The following is a 14,813-nucleotide window of genomic DNA, read 5'->3' as shown; positions in this document are numbered from 1 at the left end:
TTTGAGGAAGAGGAGGAGGGTCCCGCTGTGACGGAGGACAGAACTGTTCCAGGCAGGGTTCAATTTGGATAGTGTCTTGGGGAGTTGGATCATTAGGAGTAGGATTAGGATCATTTTTCTTCGTGGCAAAGTGATATTTCCAGCAGAGAGTACGAGTGTAGCACAGTAAATCTTTGACGAGGGCTGTTTGGTTGAACCTAGGAGTGGGGCGGAAGGTGAGGCCTTTGGAAAGGACAGAGGTTTCGGATTGGAAGAGAGGTTTGGAGGAAAGGTTAACTACTGAATTAGGGTGATGTGGTTCCAGATTGTGTTGATTGGAATTTTGAGGTTTTGGAGTGATTGGAGCTGGAAGTGGGAGATTCAGTAGATGGGAGAGACTGGGTTTGTGTGCAATGAAAGGAGGTTGAGGTTTGCTGGAAAGGTTGTGAAGGGTGATTGAGTTGCCTTTCTGGAGGTGGGAAACCAGGAGATTGGGTAGTTTTTTGAGGTGGAGGGTGGCATGCTGTTCTAATTTGTGGTTGGCCTGTAGGAGGATGCTGTGAACAGCCGGTGTGGATGTGGGAGAGGAAAGATTGAGGACTTTTATTAAGGATAGGAGTTGACGGGTGTGTTTATTGGCTGAGTTGATGTGTAGGTGAAGGATTAGGTGGGTGAGGGCAATGGATTGTTCAGTTTGGAACTGGTTTAGGGACTGATGGAAAGAAGGGTTGCAGCCAGAGATAGCAACTTTAAGTGTGAGGCCTTTGGGAGTATTGCCAAATGTCAGACAAGCCAGAGAAAATAAAATATGGGAGCGCAACGTGGCTAGGGCGAAGGCATGTTTGCGGAGGGAATGTAAATAAAACTTAATGGGGTCGTTGTGGGGGTGTTGTGAGGGTGATTATGTCTGCTTGTGTCTGTATATGTGTGGATGGATAGGTGTGTGTGTGTGAGTGTATACCCGTCCTTTCTTCCTTCCTTTTTCCGTTTTTGCCCCTAAGATAAGTCTTTTCACTCCCAGGATTAGGATGACTCCTTACCCTCTCCCTTAAAACTAACATCCTTTCGTCTTTCCCTCTCCTTCCCCCTTTTCCTGACGAAGCAACCGTTGGTTGCGAAAGCTAAAATTTTTTGTGTTTGTTTGTGTGTCTATCGACCTGCCAGGTCAACGTCTAGACCTCCATCTGTCCAATGGCCAGCTGCACACATCCGTCCACATCAAACCCACCAACAAGCAACAGTACCTCCATTATGGCAGCTGCCACCCATTCCATATCAAACGGTCCCTTCCCTACAGCCTAGGCCTTCGTGGCAAACGAATCTGCTCCAGTCCTGAATCCCTCGACCATTACACCAACAACCTGAAAACAGCTTTCGCATCCCGCAACTACCCTCCCAAACTGGTACAGAAGCAGATAACCAGAGCCACTTCCTCATCCCCTCAAACCGAGAACCTCTCACAGAAGAACCACAAAAGTGCCCCACTTGTAACAGAATACTTCCCGGGACTGGATCAGACCTTGAATGTGGCTCTCCAGCAGGGATACGACTTCCTAAAATCCTGCCCCGAAATGAGATCCATCCTTCATGAAATCCTCCCCACTCCACCAAGAGTGTCTTTCCGCCGTCCACCTAACCTTCGTAACCTCTTGGTTCATCCCTATGAAATCCCCAAACCACCTCCCCTACCCTCTGGCTCCTATCCTTGCAACCGCCCCCGGTGTAAAACCTGTCCTATGCACCCTCCCACCACCACCTACTCCAGTCCTGTATCCCGGAAGGTGTACACGATCAAAGGGAGAGCCACATGTGAAAGCACCCACGTGATTTACCAACTGACCTGCCTACACAGTGACGCTTTCTATGTGGGAATGACCAGCAACAAACTGTCCATTCACATGAATGGACATAGGCAGACAGTGTTTGTTGGTAATGAGGATCACCCTGTGGCTAAACATGCCTTGGTGCACGGCCAGCACATCTTGGCACAGTGTTACACCGTCCGAGTTATCTGGATACTTCCCACTAACACCAACTTATCCAAACTCCGGAGATGGGAACTCGCCCTTCAGTATATCCTCTCTTCTCGATATCCGCCAGGCCTCAACCTCCACTAATTTCAAGTTGCCGCCGCTCATACCTCACCTGTCTTTCAACAACTTCTTTGCCTCTGTACTTCCGCCTCGACTGACATCTCTGCCTCTACTCTTTGCCTTTAAATATGTCTGCTTGTGTCTGTGTATGTGCGGATGGATATGTGTGTGTGTGCGAGTGTACACCTGTCCTTTTTTCCCCCTAAGGGAAGTCTTTCCGCTCCCGGGATTGGAATGACTCTTTACCCTCTCCCTTAAAACCCACATCCTTTCGTCTTTCCCTCTTTCCTGAAGAAGCAACCATCGGTTGCGAAAGCTAGTAATTTTGTGTGTGTGTTCGTTATATATATATATATTCCAAGACTTACCAAGCGGGAAAGCGCCGGTAGATAGGCACAATGAATAAAACACACAAACACACACACAGATTTTTTAGCTTTCGCAACCGGCGGCTGCTTCGTCAGGGAAAGGAAAGATGAAAGGATGTGGGTTTTAAGGGAGAGGGTAAGGAGTCATTCCAATCCCGGGAACGGAAAGACTTACCTTAGGGGGAAAAAAGGATAGGTATATACTCGCGCGCGCGCACACGCGCGCACACCCACACACACACACACACACACATCCATCTATACATACACAGGTAAGTCTTTCCGCTCCCGGGAATATATATATATATATATATATATATATATATATATATATCACACAGATAGAGACTGGGGGGGGAGAGAGAGGGAGGGGGAGAGAGGGAGAGAGGGAGAGAGGGGGAGAGAGGGGGAGAGAGAGAGAGAGAGAGAGAGAGAGAGAGAGAGAGAGAGAGAGAGAGAGTGCGTGTGGATGTGTTTTTCAGCACTTTAAAAAAGTATAGTTTTATGAATATCATTCCAAGGCAACTGACGGTGCAATCATAAAAATTGAATAGGCATTGGAAACTTCTAAGCTTAAAGAAGTCACGGAATATTACAGTTCCAAACACTCATTATAATATTCAGTTTCCAAGTTAGATTTTGATATAATAGCACTAGAATGGCTACATAATCTCCTAATTTATTGAAAGCAAACAAAGATATATTTAATATATAAGAAATTATCAGCCTCAATTGCGGTAATGAAACCAACCTTTACCTAGGTTTTAGCCCAAGTAATTAAGCCTTCTTCAAAAGATATATGTGATTCTATAACATGTCACGGGGGCGTGTCTAGAAATAAAACTAAAACGGCCTGAATAGGCATGGTCACATTTTAAAACTGCGGTACAGAGGTACTATGTGACTACGACTATTCAGGCTGTTTTAGTTTCATTTATAGACCATGCCCTCGTGACGTATTATAGAATCAGGTACATCTTCTGGAGAATGCTCAATTACTTGGGCAGGTTTCATTACTGCAATCGAGGCTGATATTTTCTTATATATTAGATTATTACAATTGCTGACTGGGCTGCAATGTTGAAAGTACTAAAAAAAGATTTATTTACTTATGATGCAAAGACAATTTTTATTGGATCTGGGGTTTTGAGACTTCAGTCCAAAGGCTGGTTTCATGTAGTTCTCCTTGTTAGCCATCTTGTACAAGTATATTCATCTCTTAGTAACTAGTAACACCATGATCCATTTGAATCCACTTATGTATTCATTCCTTGGTCTTCCTCATTTTTTTACTATCAAACTTCTCTCCATTACAAAATTGATGGTTCCTTGATGTTTCAGGTTCTTTACTCTCCAATTCTATTCTACCTCCTCATTAGTTACTTGATCTATCCCTATCTATATTATATGTCAACAAATTCCTCGTTTTCAGAAATGCTTTACTTGCTATAGCCAGTTTGTATTTTCTATCCACTTTACTTTGGCCACTGTCCGTAATTTTGCTGCCCAAATAGCTAAACTCATCCACAACTTTCAGTGTCTCATTTGCTAATCTAATCCCCTCAGCATTGACTGATTTAATTCAACTACATTCCATTATCCTTGCTTTGCTTTTGTTAATGTTCGTATTCACCCTATATCATCCTTTTAATACACGGTCCATTTTGTTTCACTGCTCTGTCTCTGACAGAATTACAATATCATTGGCAAACTTCAAAGTATTTATTTCTTCTCCCTGAATTTTAATTCCTTCTTCTTGGTTCCCTTTGCTTCTTGCTCAGTGTACAGACTGATTAACATTGGGTATAGGCTACAACCCTGTTTAATTCCCTTCTATCACTGGTTCCTTTTGGTGCTCCTTGATTCCTGTAACTGCAGTCTGGTTTCTATGCAAGTTGTAAATAGCCTTCACTCCTTGTATTTTGACTTCAGAATTGCAAAGGGTGTATTCCTGTCAGAAGATATCTACAAATGCTGTACACACATCTTTGCCTATCTTTTAACATAAATTCTGTGCTCAGTACTGTCTCCAGCATTCCTACTTTCCTCAGAATCTGAACTTCCATAAGGTCATATTCTGCCGGTTTTGCCCTTCTTCTGTGAATAATTTCTTTTAGTACTTTGTAATTACGATTTATTAAACTGATAATTTAGTAATATTCACACTGTCATCACCTGCCTTATTAGGAACTGGAATTATTACATTATTCTTTAAGTCTGAGGGTATTACATCCACCTCGCATATATTTTACAAACCTGGTGGATTACTTCTGTCGTGGCTGGTTCTCACAAGGATCTCAATAATTCTGAGGAAATGTCTTATGATCCAGGTGTCTCAGTTTGTCTTGTGTCTTTCAGTGCTCTGTCAAACTCTTCTTTCAGTATCCTATATCCTATCTCATGTTGTTCTACTTCCTCTTCGTTTTCTATAATACGGCCTTGAAGTTCATTTCCTATGCACAGATCTTGTACATATTCTTTTCACCTTTCCCTTCCTTACTTAATAATTGCTTTCCATCTGAATTCTTGATACTCATAGAAGCGCTTCTCATTAATTCAAAGGCTTTTTAATTTTCCTGTATGCAGAATGTATCTGTCCCCTAATTACACATGTCTCTATATCTTTGCATTACTCATCTAGCAATTCCTGTTTCACCTTTTCGGACTTTCTGTCAATCTCACTTTTTAGATGTCTGTATCCCTCTTGCCAGTTTCATTCATTGCATCTTTATATTTTCTCCATTTATCAATTAAATTTGATGTTTCCCATGTTATTCAAAGATTTCTACTAGGCCTTGTCTTTTTACCTATGTGTTACTCCGCTGGTTTCAGTATTCAATTTCTTAAAGGTACCTCTTTGTCTTCTATTGTATTCCTTTCTCCTCTTTCTGAGAACTGATGCCTTATTGTAACTTTAAAACTCTCCACACACATTGCTTCTTTCAATTTATCCCGAACCCATCCCCTACATTTTTGGAATTGCTTCAGTTTTAATCTGCAGTTCATAACCAAAAAGTTATGGTCAGAGTCCACATCTGCCACTGTTAATGTTTTAAATGTGTCCAGGTCTTTTCCACTTTGTATTAAATTACGTTCTGGGCAGAATTATACCAGGTGGCTTCCTCTTCTATTCCTATCACGTTCTACTATTTTTTCTTATCTTCCTTTCATACTATCAAACTTCCAGCCTCCATAAGAGAATGAGCAAACTTACAAAAAATATTACTGTGTGTATTATTAAATGTTTACTACAAAAAGGTCAAAAGATATCCAGTTTCCACTAGGGAATAGTTCTTTTTTCCACTATGGAACAGTTCTTTTTTCATCAGTAACTTTATAGTTAATTAATTACTGGCATTTTCTTTAACAGGAAAAGGAAATTGTTTAATATACAGGTTTGCTATAGATGAAATAATTCACTACATATTTTTGAATTTTTTACTAAATAATTACTTAGGAGTCATGACTCTACACCAGATGTTGATCAGATACCTATAGAGATATTAAATGCATTTAAAGGGATGTTTCCTCTACCTATAAAATAGGATCTGTGCCATTGGTTTTCCAGGGGAGTCTTATCCTCACACTGGGAGAGTTTCTGAATAATAATGGCAGTGGTTTATAGGAGAAACAGTCCTGTTTTTATGTTTGTAATAGTAGAATAACTGAGAGGAAAAAATATTCAAGTAACCTCTGAGCCTACAGAAAGCAGCTGAAATTAGATGTTTCAGATCCTCTCTCTCTCTCTCTCTGTGTGTGTGTGTGTGTGTGTGTGACACAGAGAGAGAGAGAGAGAGAGAGAGAGAGAGAGAGAGAGAGAGAGAGAGAGCACGTGAGCATAAGTGCGCACGGGAGGAGGATAAGACACAGGGTGTTTATAAATGAATATCGGGGTTCTAATGCTTTATAATATATATTACATTAAACTTACAGTTATAAATGATATGTTTAATGGAAGAGCAACTCAAACAGTTTTACCAAGAACCTTCTAAATGTTCAATGTGAGCACCATTTGTCACACGGCACACATCAAGTCTATAGCTGAGTTCTTCCCAAATGTTGATAAGTGTGTCTTCAGTGATTGTACCAACAGCTGCTTCAATCTGGTTTCTTAATTCAAGGAGGTCTGCTGGTAGCAGAGGCACGTACACACGATACTTGATGAATCCCCAAAGGAAAAAATCACATGGCGTAGGTAGGGTAAACATGGAGGCCATGCAGAGCAAGCCCTGTCATTGTCGTTTGGGAAGAACTCGGCTATAGACCTGATGTGTGATGTGTGACAAATGGTACTCACATTGAACATTTATAAGGTTCTTGGTAAAACTGTTTGAGTTGCTCTTTCATTTGACATATCATTTATAACACTAAGTTTAATGTAATAAATATTATAAAGTGTTAAAACCCCATATTCATTTATAAACATCCTGTACAGTAATACAGTAACACATGGTAACAAGCAGTAACCATAAAATTACAAGTGGGACAACAAAAAATGGAACTCAATAATGACAGAATCACGTTATAACAAGACAGGCTTACAGCTAATCAGTAATGCTGTCAATGATGTTTCACATTTATTTTCAAGAAGTGATAAAAGAGTGCTAAAGGTATAAATATAATGTGAGAGTAAAAGATATCACTGTGTAACAAACGAAGACAACTTAATTAAACTGAATGAATATGCAGTGAATATTGGTAAACAAAATAGCAATTTCAGTAATTATCAATAAAATCACTCGCTGATCGGAATTCAAACTAGTGTTATCAACTGCAGCATCTTTTGAATGAATACTCATAATATGTACATATGGTACTGTCACTTTGTATTTCTAGTGGTGTTCCTCGGTGTAAGCTCCGCTATCAAACAAAACAAAGCAGAACAAAGGTGTTTTCTCTAAAGTGGATAGTATAAGCAACTCCTACGCACCCTAATATCGAACCTGCAAATAGCCCTGGCAACTACTCTCCTAATGATTCAGTACAGGGAATTATTTGAATGTATGTGGAGTATCCAATGAACTGTCAGTGTCTTGTCATTACTCTGCACAGGTGATGACTATGTACTATAAGTAGCTATTCTTGCTTAGGGACTATAGTGTATGTGGAGTGACACACTCCAGGTGTGAAGTAAAGGCTGATTTGTTCTTCTACAGGGTTTAGCAGTTTAGTCAGTAGAAGGACTAATTATTGTGGGCAAATAATATTAATGAAGTCATTCACAGTGCAACAGAAATAAAACAACACATAGTGTATATCTTTCTGACACTGAAAAGTGCACTCAACTGACCTTGCACCATTCTCTGCTGCTGTTGTCGAAGTTCATCCACACTAAGATTTTCATTCTGTGACCCCTGAGGATAAATATCTTCATCTGCCCATCCTACAGTTCTGCCACTAGCAACAGATGACTGTGCTGGATTCTGTTGAAGCAGTCTCGACCTATTCCTTTCTCCAAAAGTGTCTCTTCAAGAACAAAATAAAGTGTTATATTTTATTTTCCACATAGTATATTGAAACCATTTTTTAAAAATGTATAATCGAGCAACCAGAAATATTGTTACAGAAGAATGCTGAAGATTAGCTATATAGAATGGATAACTAACAAAGAGACACTGAATCAAATCAAGCAGAGTAGAAATTTGTGGTAAATCTTACCTCAAAGAAAGGATAGGTTGATAAGGACAACCTGAGGGTTCGACATATTGCAAATTTGGTAATGAAGGAAGTGTGAAGTGTAAAAATAGTAGAGAGAGACCAAAGCTTAACTGCAGCAAGCAGGTTCAAATATCAGTTGCAGTACTAATGCAGAGATGAAGAGGCTTGCCGAGGACAGACTACTGTGGAGAACTGCATCAAACTAGTTCCTGAGCTGAGATCATAGCAACAGGACAAGTACACACAAAAACAAAAATCATTAACAACTAAAAGAGATCTGCAAACTTGTACATCAGCAAATATATTTTTTTAATATTAATTTCCAAGTGGTTGCTTCATTGCATTGACCTTGACAGCCAACTTAATTTGTATATTTTTGAATTTATACTGCATCTACTCCTCTTTGATGAACATTGTGGTTCTTTACTATCTATTGGTTTTATGCGAGTGCGTGCGTAATATAATACATTTTACTTTCAGATGTTCATTCAGATATACCACAAAATTACATTGTTTGACAAAAAAAGTCAAGAACCCAGAATGTGAGGAGGAAACAAAATGAAACGTTGCAAGTTAAGAAGGTGTGTGACATAATTTCAGTGATTACACAATTGAGTCAGATTTGCAATGAACTTGGAAGAATGAGCCCATTATCAGTATGGCATTATACCCCATCCGGCCTCGATGAATGCGCTGATTGAGCTGGGAAGGTTGTCATAAAGCCATTGTATCCTCTCTTGAGGCAAGCTTGCCTTTGATAACCTGGATACTGGCACTGGAACAAAGTTGGTGTCTGAGCTGATCCCATATACTCTCTATTGGAGACAAATCTGTGGACCTTGCTGGTCACAGAGTACCTCAACATCACAGAGACAATTCACAGAGACACATGTAACATGGCACAATGACACTTTCACCTGAGAGGTAGTACATAGGGACACACAATGTTCATGATGTACTGTTGTGTATTCAGAGTTCACTCAACCATTACCAGCTGTGACCTGAAGTCATATCCAGTAATACCACTGCACTTCTCCAAAACCTCCCCATGTCACCACCATACTCACCGGAGGTGGTCATCCGGACTAGTGTAGAACTGCAATTTATCACTGAACACAATGTGATGCCATTCATAAGCTGTCCATACTTCACAGTCATGGCACCATTCCAAAGCAGTTAATGGTGGTGTGTTAATGGAAGCCTAAGCATGCGACCGTAATTCCCCAGTCTAGTGGCTGCTAGTCTCCGATCAATGGTGCTGGATGGCACAGAATGTTTCAGGTAGTCCATTAGTTGTTTTTGGATAGAAAGTGCAGATGCAAAGGGGTTACTATATGCTTGGTGCACAATACAGTGATCCTCCTTTGTGATGTTCAGACATAGTCAAACTGATTTTTCCAAATTTCTCCTTGTTTCATTCGTGGCTTGCTTATGGGCAAGGATGTTGCACAGTAGGTGAGGATGGGAAGATAGTGAGGAGGATATAGACTTAAAGAAGATGGAAGCTGGTAATGGGTGATATTATCAAATAATCAGTTTATTATGTTATACTAAAACAAATTATCTACAGAAGAATGGTTCAAGAGATATAAATAAAACTTCCAAACAATTAGTTTGGGTTCCAAATAAAAGTAAAAAACATAGGAGCCAATAACTTCAGTGCACCTCATCTTAGACTATACATAAAGGAAATCAACATATGTACCTCTTGTAGATTTAGAAAAAGCTTTCGACACTGTTGACTGGGATACTTTATCATTATACACTGAGGTGACAAAGCTCATGGGATGGTGATATGGGCATATACAGATTGCAGTAGTGTCACATACACAAAGTATAAAGCAGCTGTGCATTGGTGGAGCTGTCATTTGTGCTCAGGCAACTCATGTAAAAAGGTTTCCAACATGACAATGACTGTACAATGGGAGTTGACAGACTTTGAATGTGGAACGGCAGTTGGAGCTAGACCCGTGGGACATTACATTTCAGAAATCAATAGAGAATTCAACATTCCAATATTTACAGTGTCAAGAGTGTGCTGAAAATATGAGATTTCAGGCATTACCTGTCACCAACGACCAAGCAGTGACCAAAGACTTCCACTTAACAACTAAGTGCAGCAGCTTTTGCATAAAGTTGTGAGGGATACCACACACACAACGCTGCTTGAAATAACTGCAGAAATCAATGTGGGATGTATGACAAACATAACTGTTAGAACAGTGCGCCAAAATCTGGCATTTAAGGGCTACAGCAGCAGAAGACTGACGGGCATACCTTTGCTAACAGCACGACATTGCCTGCAATGCCTCTTCTGGGTCTGCGACCATATGACCACAGACGATTAGAAAACCCGCTGTCCAGTCTGATCAGTCCTGATTTTGGTTGGTAAGAGCTGATGTAGGGTTCAAGTCTAGTGCACACGCTATGTGAAGTTACTGCACTGTGCCAGGCAGGAGGAGGTCTGGCAACAACGTTAGGAGGTACACCATGACCTTCGTCACCTCAATGTATATCATCTCTAGAACTTGACTGACCAACAACAACAAAGAATTTATGTTTTTTGCAATGCTCACTGACATAAGGTAGTTATTTTCAGTGGGAATGGAGTTTAAAGTGACGCATCACAACTTCTCAATAACTGTGATTCTGAAACTTAAAATTTCTGACATATCGCAGATCAAAGGATTGTGTGCTGCATACTTGACATGGTACCATTATTGTTCTCACAATTGTGAAATTAGATTACTGAATTGCAAACACAATATATTCATTAACTTGAACTGGCAGTACATGATAGAAACACATGGTGACTGCATTCTCAATCGTTCTCTGGGTTGTAAAAGATTTAAGGGTAGATATTTCTTCAGCCTTTCTTTAATTACTTTGCATTTCTTTTTAGGAGATATTTGAAATTGTGAAGTTTATTCAGATTTATTGAACTTCACATAAAACTGTTGAAATCAAGAACCATACATTAAAATGTGCAGTTGAAGAAGACTAATAAGAAAATGAAGGAATATAAGCATGGTGAGCTGAAAGAAATATGAAATGATCACAAGAGAAACTGAATATCATGTTGAGGGAACAATGCATTATAAACTTTCAGTAATATAAGACAGATTCAAGGGTTTCACTTACCGATCAACAAACAACTGCTGCATTTGTACTTCTCTGCTTTGTAGCTGTTCGACTAAACGTGACCGTCTTTCTGCTTCCTGCCGTGTTCTAAAACTGAATCAAGGACAACATTTCCACATTGCTTCCAATCTACACTATATTTATGCATAAAACATATGAAGAGGCTAGTTTCTTCAGTGTCATCATCCAACAGTATTTTCACCTTGCATTTGCATGACTCGCTATTTGAAATACCACATAAGTAGGTTGACTGTCTAGATTCCTGATGTCACATGATTTAAGAGACAGGTAATAGAACCAAATGCAGTGTGGAAGAAAGTCTAACTATTCTATAGACGACACTTTCACATTAAAATATTATTTAGATGCCAGTGTAAGATCTGAAGCTGCACCAACATTTTCAAAAGTTGTCTACTGTCCTAAAGTGATAGGTTCATTGTGATGTATTATTCCCTTTCCCTCACATCTCTGTTGTGCTCCATCCTCAGCAAGTTCCACTTGTTGCATACAAATACAACCTAAACAAACTGTTCAATTTTCATTTGTGGTATCACCCGCACGTGAAATGTTACATCCATTTAGGCAAACAACATTTCACATTCCTTATGTAGTACAAGGAATGATGATTGTGACAGAATAATATAAAGTACAGAGTAAACCACAGAACATATACTGTGCATGAATGTTTGTTTTCATATGTGTAGACATTAACCAGGAGGTGTGGAATATGATAAAACGACAAGGTGTGTTGACACGTAAATGGCTTCACCTGGTGTGGGTGGGGCCTTTTACGTTTTGGCGTTGCGGCTTGGAGGTGGCTTGGCCATCAAGGAGCAACCACACTTCCCAAAAATGAAAACAAAAGACAAAATGGTTTTGCATAAAAAGGAATAATCTTGGAAGTAATGTTAAGCCTTCGAGGCATACATAGTATGAAATGTTGTGCTCTACTCTAATTGATGAGTCCCCCTAATGAACTTTAAACCCATTCAAGGAAATATATGTTTGTAAAAGGAACACAGAAGATGCGCTTTTTAATTATATGAGTGGAAGTTCCTTCTTTTGCTCCAACAGCTATAGAAAGTGAAAAAGTCAAGCCTTTCCTCGACTACGTATGGGATTTCAGAGGTACTGATTAGCAGGACCTCTACTTCAAAGAATCAACTATGATGACCAGAAAAAAAGTAAATACATCAGATAGCACGTCAGATGATATCTCATAAAATGTTCTGACTCAGCTAAAACCTTAAACCAACAAGAAAAATGTTTCATTTGGTTCCCAGTGTACAGGACATGGAGCATCAGAGCAAAAGGAAGAAAATAAAGAACTATAATTTTACAAAATCTTAAAATTCATAGTGTGATAAATTATGGCCCCGCTAAGGGCAACAAGGATTAAGCAAAGGGAGAAACTACAAATAAACAGGTGTAACTATATTGTCTAAATTCAGTAACAATCTATTAAGAAGAAAGCAAAAGGTAATATAGGAAATCTGAAGACAAACCATACTTATACAATTGTGGTTCAAGTATTTTGGCAATTTCAGTTAAATTACGTGTCAAGTAAACAATGTCAACAGGAGAATAAAAGACTGTTTTAACAGCAGTGGAGTAATTTCTCAGCGGGTTTGGAGGAGAACAGTATTTTGGTCAGTTATGAGAACATTTCGAAACCTTTCATCAATGGGGATGCAGTAGTAGCTGAGCAGCACTGTAGACGTTGCAGCTGTATGACACAGTGCAACCCACCTATCGCTGTGTTCAAGACACTGGCTATGCGGGTTGCTGCAAATCATTTCAGTATATTGCCATGTACACGCGACTGCATCAACTACATGATGAAAGAGTGCAGTTCATAGAAAAGGATGAACTAGTCAGAAAATACGGAAATGAACTTTGAAAACTTTTTTTTTTTTCTATACTGGGACACAGTGTTTCGGTGTTATCACCTTTAAGAAAACTATGCAGTAACCATTTATTAGTGTAATAGAGAGTACATAATAGAAACAAAGATTCCAAGACTTACAAAGCAGGAAAGCGTCGGCAGACAGACACAATGAATAAAACACACAAACACACACACAGAATTACTAGCTTTCGCAACCGATGGTTGCTTCTTCAGGAAGGAGAGGGAAAGACGAAGGGAAGAGGGTTTTAAGGGAGAGGGTAAGGAGTCAAGGAGTCATTCCAATCCCGGGAGCGGAAAGACTTCCCTTGGGGGGAAAAAAAGGACAGGTGTACACTCGTACACACACACACACACACATATCCATCCGCACATACACAGACACAAGCAGACATATTTAAAGGCAAAGAGTAAGGGCAGAGATGTCAGTCGAGGCGGAAGTACAGAGGCAAAGAGGTTGTTGAAAGACAGGTGAGGTATGAGCGGCGGCAACTTGAAATTAGTGGAGGTTGAGGCCTGGCGGATATCGAGAAGAGAGGATATACTGAAGAGCGAGTTCCCATCTCCGGAGTTCGGATAGGTTGGTGTTGGTGGGAAGTATCCAGATAACTCGGACGGTGTAACACTGTGCCAAGATGTGCTGGCCGTGCACCATGCTCATACCTCACCTGTCTTTCAACAACCTCTTTGCCTCTGTACTTCCGCCTCGACTGACATCTCTGCCCTTAGTCTTTGCCTTTAAATATGTCTGCTTGTGTCTGTGTATGTGCGGATGGATATGTGTGTGTGTGTGTGTGTGTGTGTGTGTGTGTGTGTACACCTGTCCTTTTTTTCCCCCCAAGGGAAGTCTTTCCGCTCCCGGGATTGGAATGACTCCTTACCCTCTCCCTTAAAACCCACTTCCTTTCGTCTTTCCCTCTCCTTCCTGAAGAAGCAACCATCGGTTGCGAAAGCTAGTAATTCTGTGTGTGTGTTTGTGTGTTTTGTTCATTGTGCCTGTCTGCCGGCGCTTTCCCGCTTGGTAAGTCTTGAAATCTTTGTTTTTAATATATTTTTCCCATGTGGCAGTTTCTTTCTATTTTATTTAGAGTACATAACAGAGAATATTTGCATTGTACGTCCGCCATTACTATAAAAATGACTACAAAGGCTCCAGAATGGTTTAAAGGTTTATTACAACAAATGTCTGATGAAATGAATTCTAATTTTAAAAAATTATCTGATAAAGTAGATTCAACAAATAAGAAACCATCTCACACTAGGAATGAATGATCCAACACTAGGAAGAAATCTGACAGAGTAGATACTATGGTTTAGGAACTATCTGCCAAAGTAGAGTCTAGAGGTAACTAACTGTCTGTCAAGATCGAAAATACGGAAGAAGAATTAAAATTAGAGATAACACAACATGCCATACAGGAAATAGAAGCTACATTAACTAACACTGCAAATAGTTTGACCCAGTTACCTCAGGAGCTGAAAGATGAAATCAATAACCAATGCGATAGCACGGAAGTCAATGAGCAATTCAAAAAATAGCATAAAAGACAAGACTTTGATGTGGCTAGGATCTTATCTACAAAACAGGAAGCAAAGTTATCTTAATAGAGGCAGATGTAACAGTAAACTCAGACTGGGGAAATATAAAATACGGACACCCCCAGGGTT

At 39.8% G+C, this 14,813-nt stretch overlaps 1 protein-coding gene across 4 annotated transcripts in view; it reads right to left on the bottom strand.

Moving 5' to 3' along the window:
* The window catches only part of LOC126354666 (syntaxin-8), a 64,576-nt gene that overhangs the window by 26,335 nt on the left and 23,428 nt on the right, over positions 1–14,813 (bottom strand). For all 4 annotated transcript variants that reach the window (XM_050004453.1, XM_050004451.1, XM_050004452.1 and 1 more), the window contains 2 exons: positions 11,240–11,326; positions 7,731–7,906 (listed from right to left, as the gene is read on the bottom strand). In XM_050004453.1, coding sequence (XP_049860410.1) covers positions 7,731–7,906; positions 11,240–11,326 — 263 coding nt within the window. The remainder of the gene's footprint in view (positions 1–7,730; positions 7,907–11,239; positions 11,327–14,813) is intronic.

This window comes from Schistocerca gregaria, chromosome 3, assembly GCF_023897955.1.
Source record: "Schistocerca gregaria isolate iqSchGreg1 chromosome 3, iqSchGreg1.2, whole genome shotgun sequence".
Classification (NCBI taxonomy): Eukaryota; Metazoa; Arthropoda; class Insecta; order Orthoptera; family Acrididae; genus Schistocerca; species Schistocerca gregaria.
The sequence above is the reverse complement of the archived record's forward strand: the minus strand, read 5'-3'. Positions and strand labels throughout refer to the sequence as shown.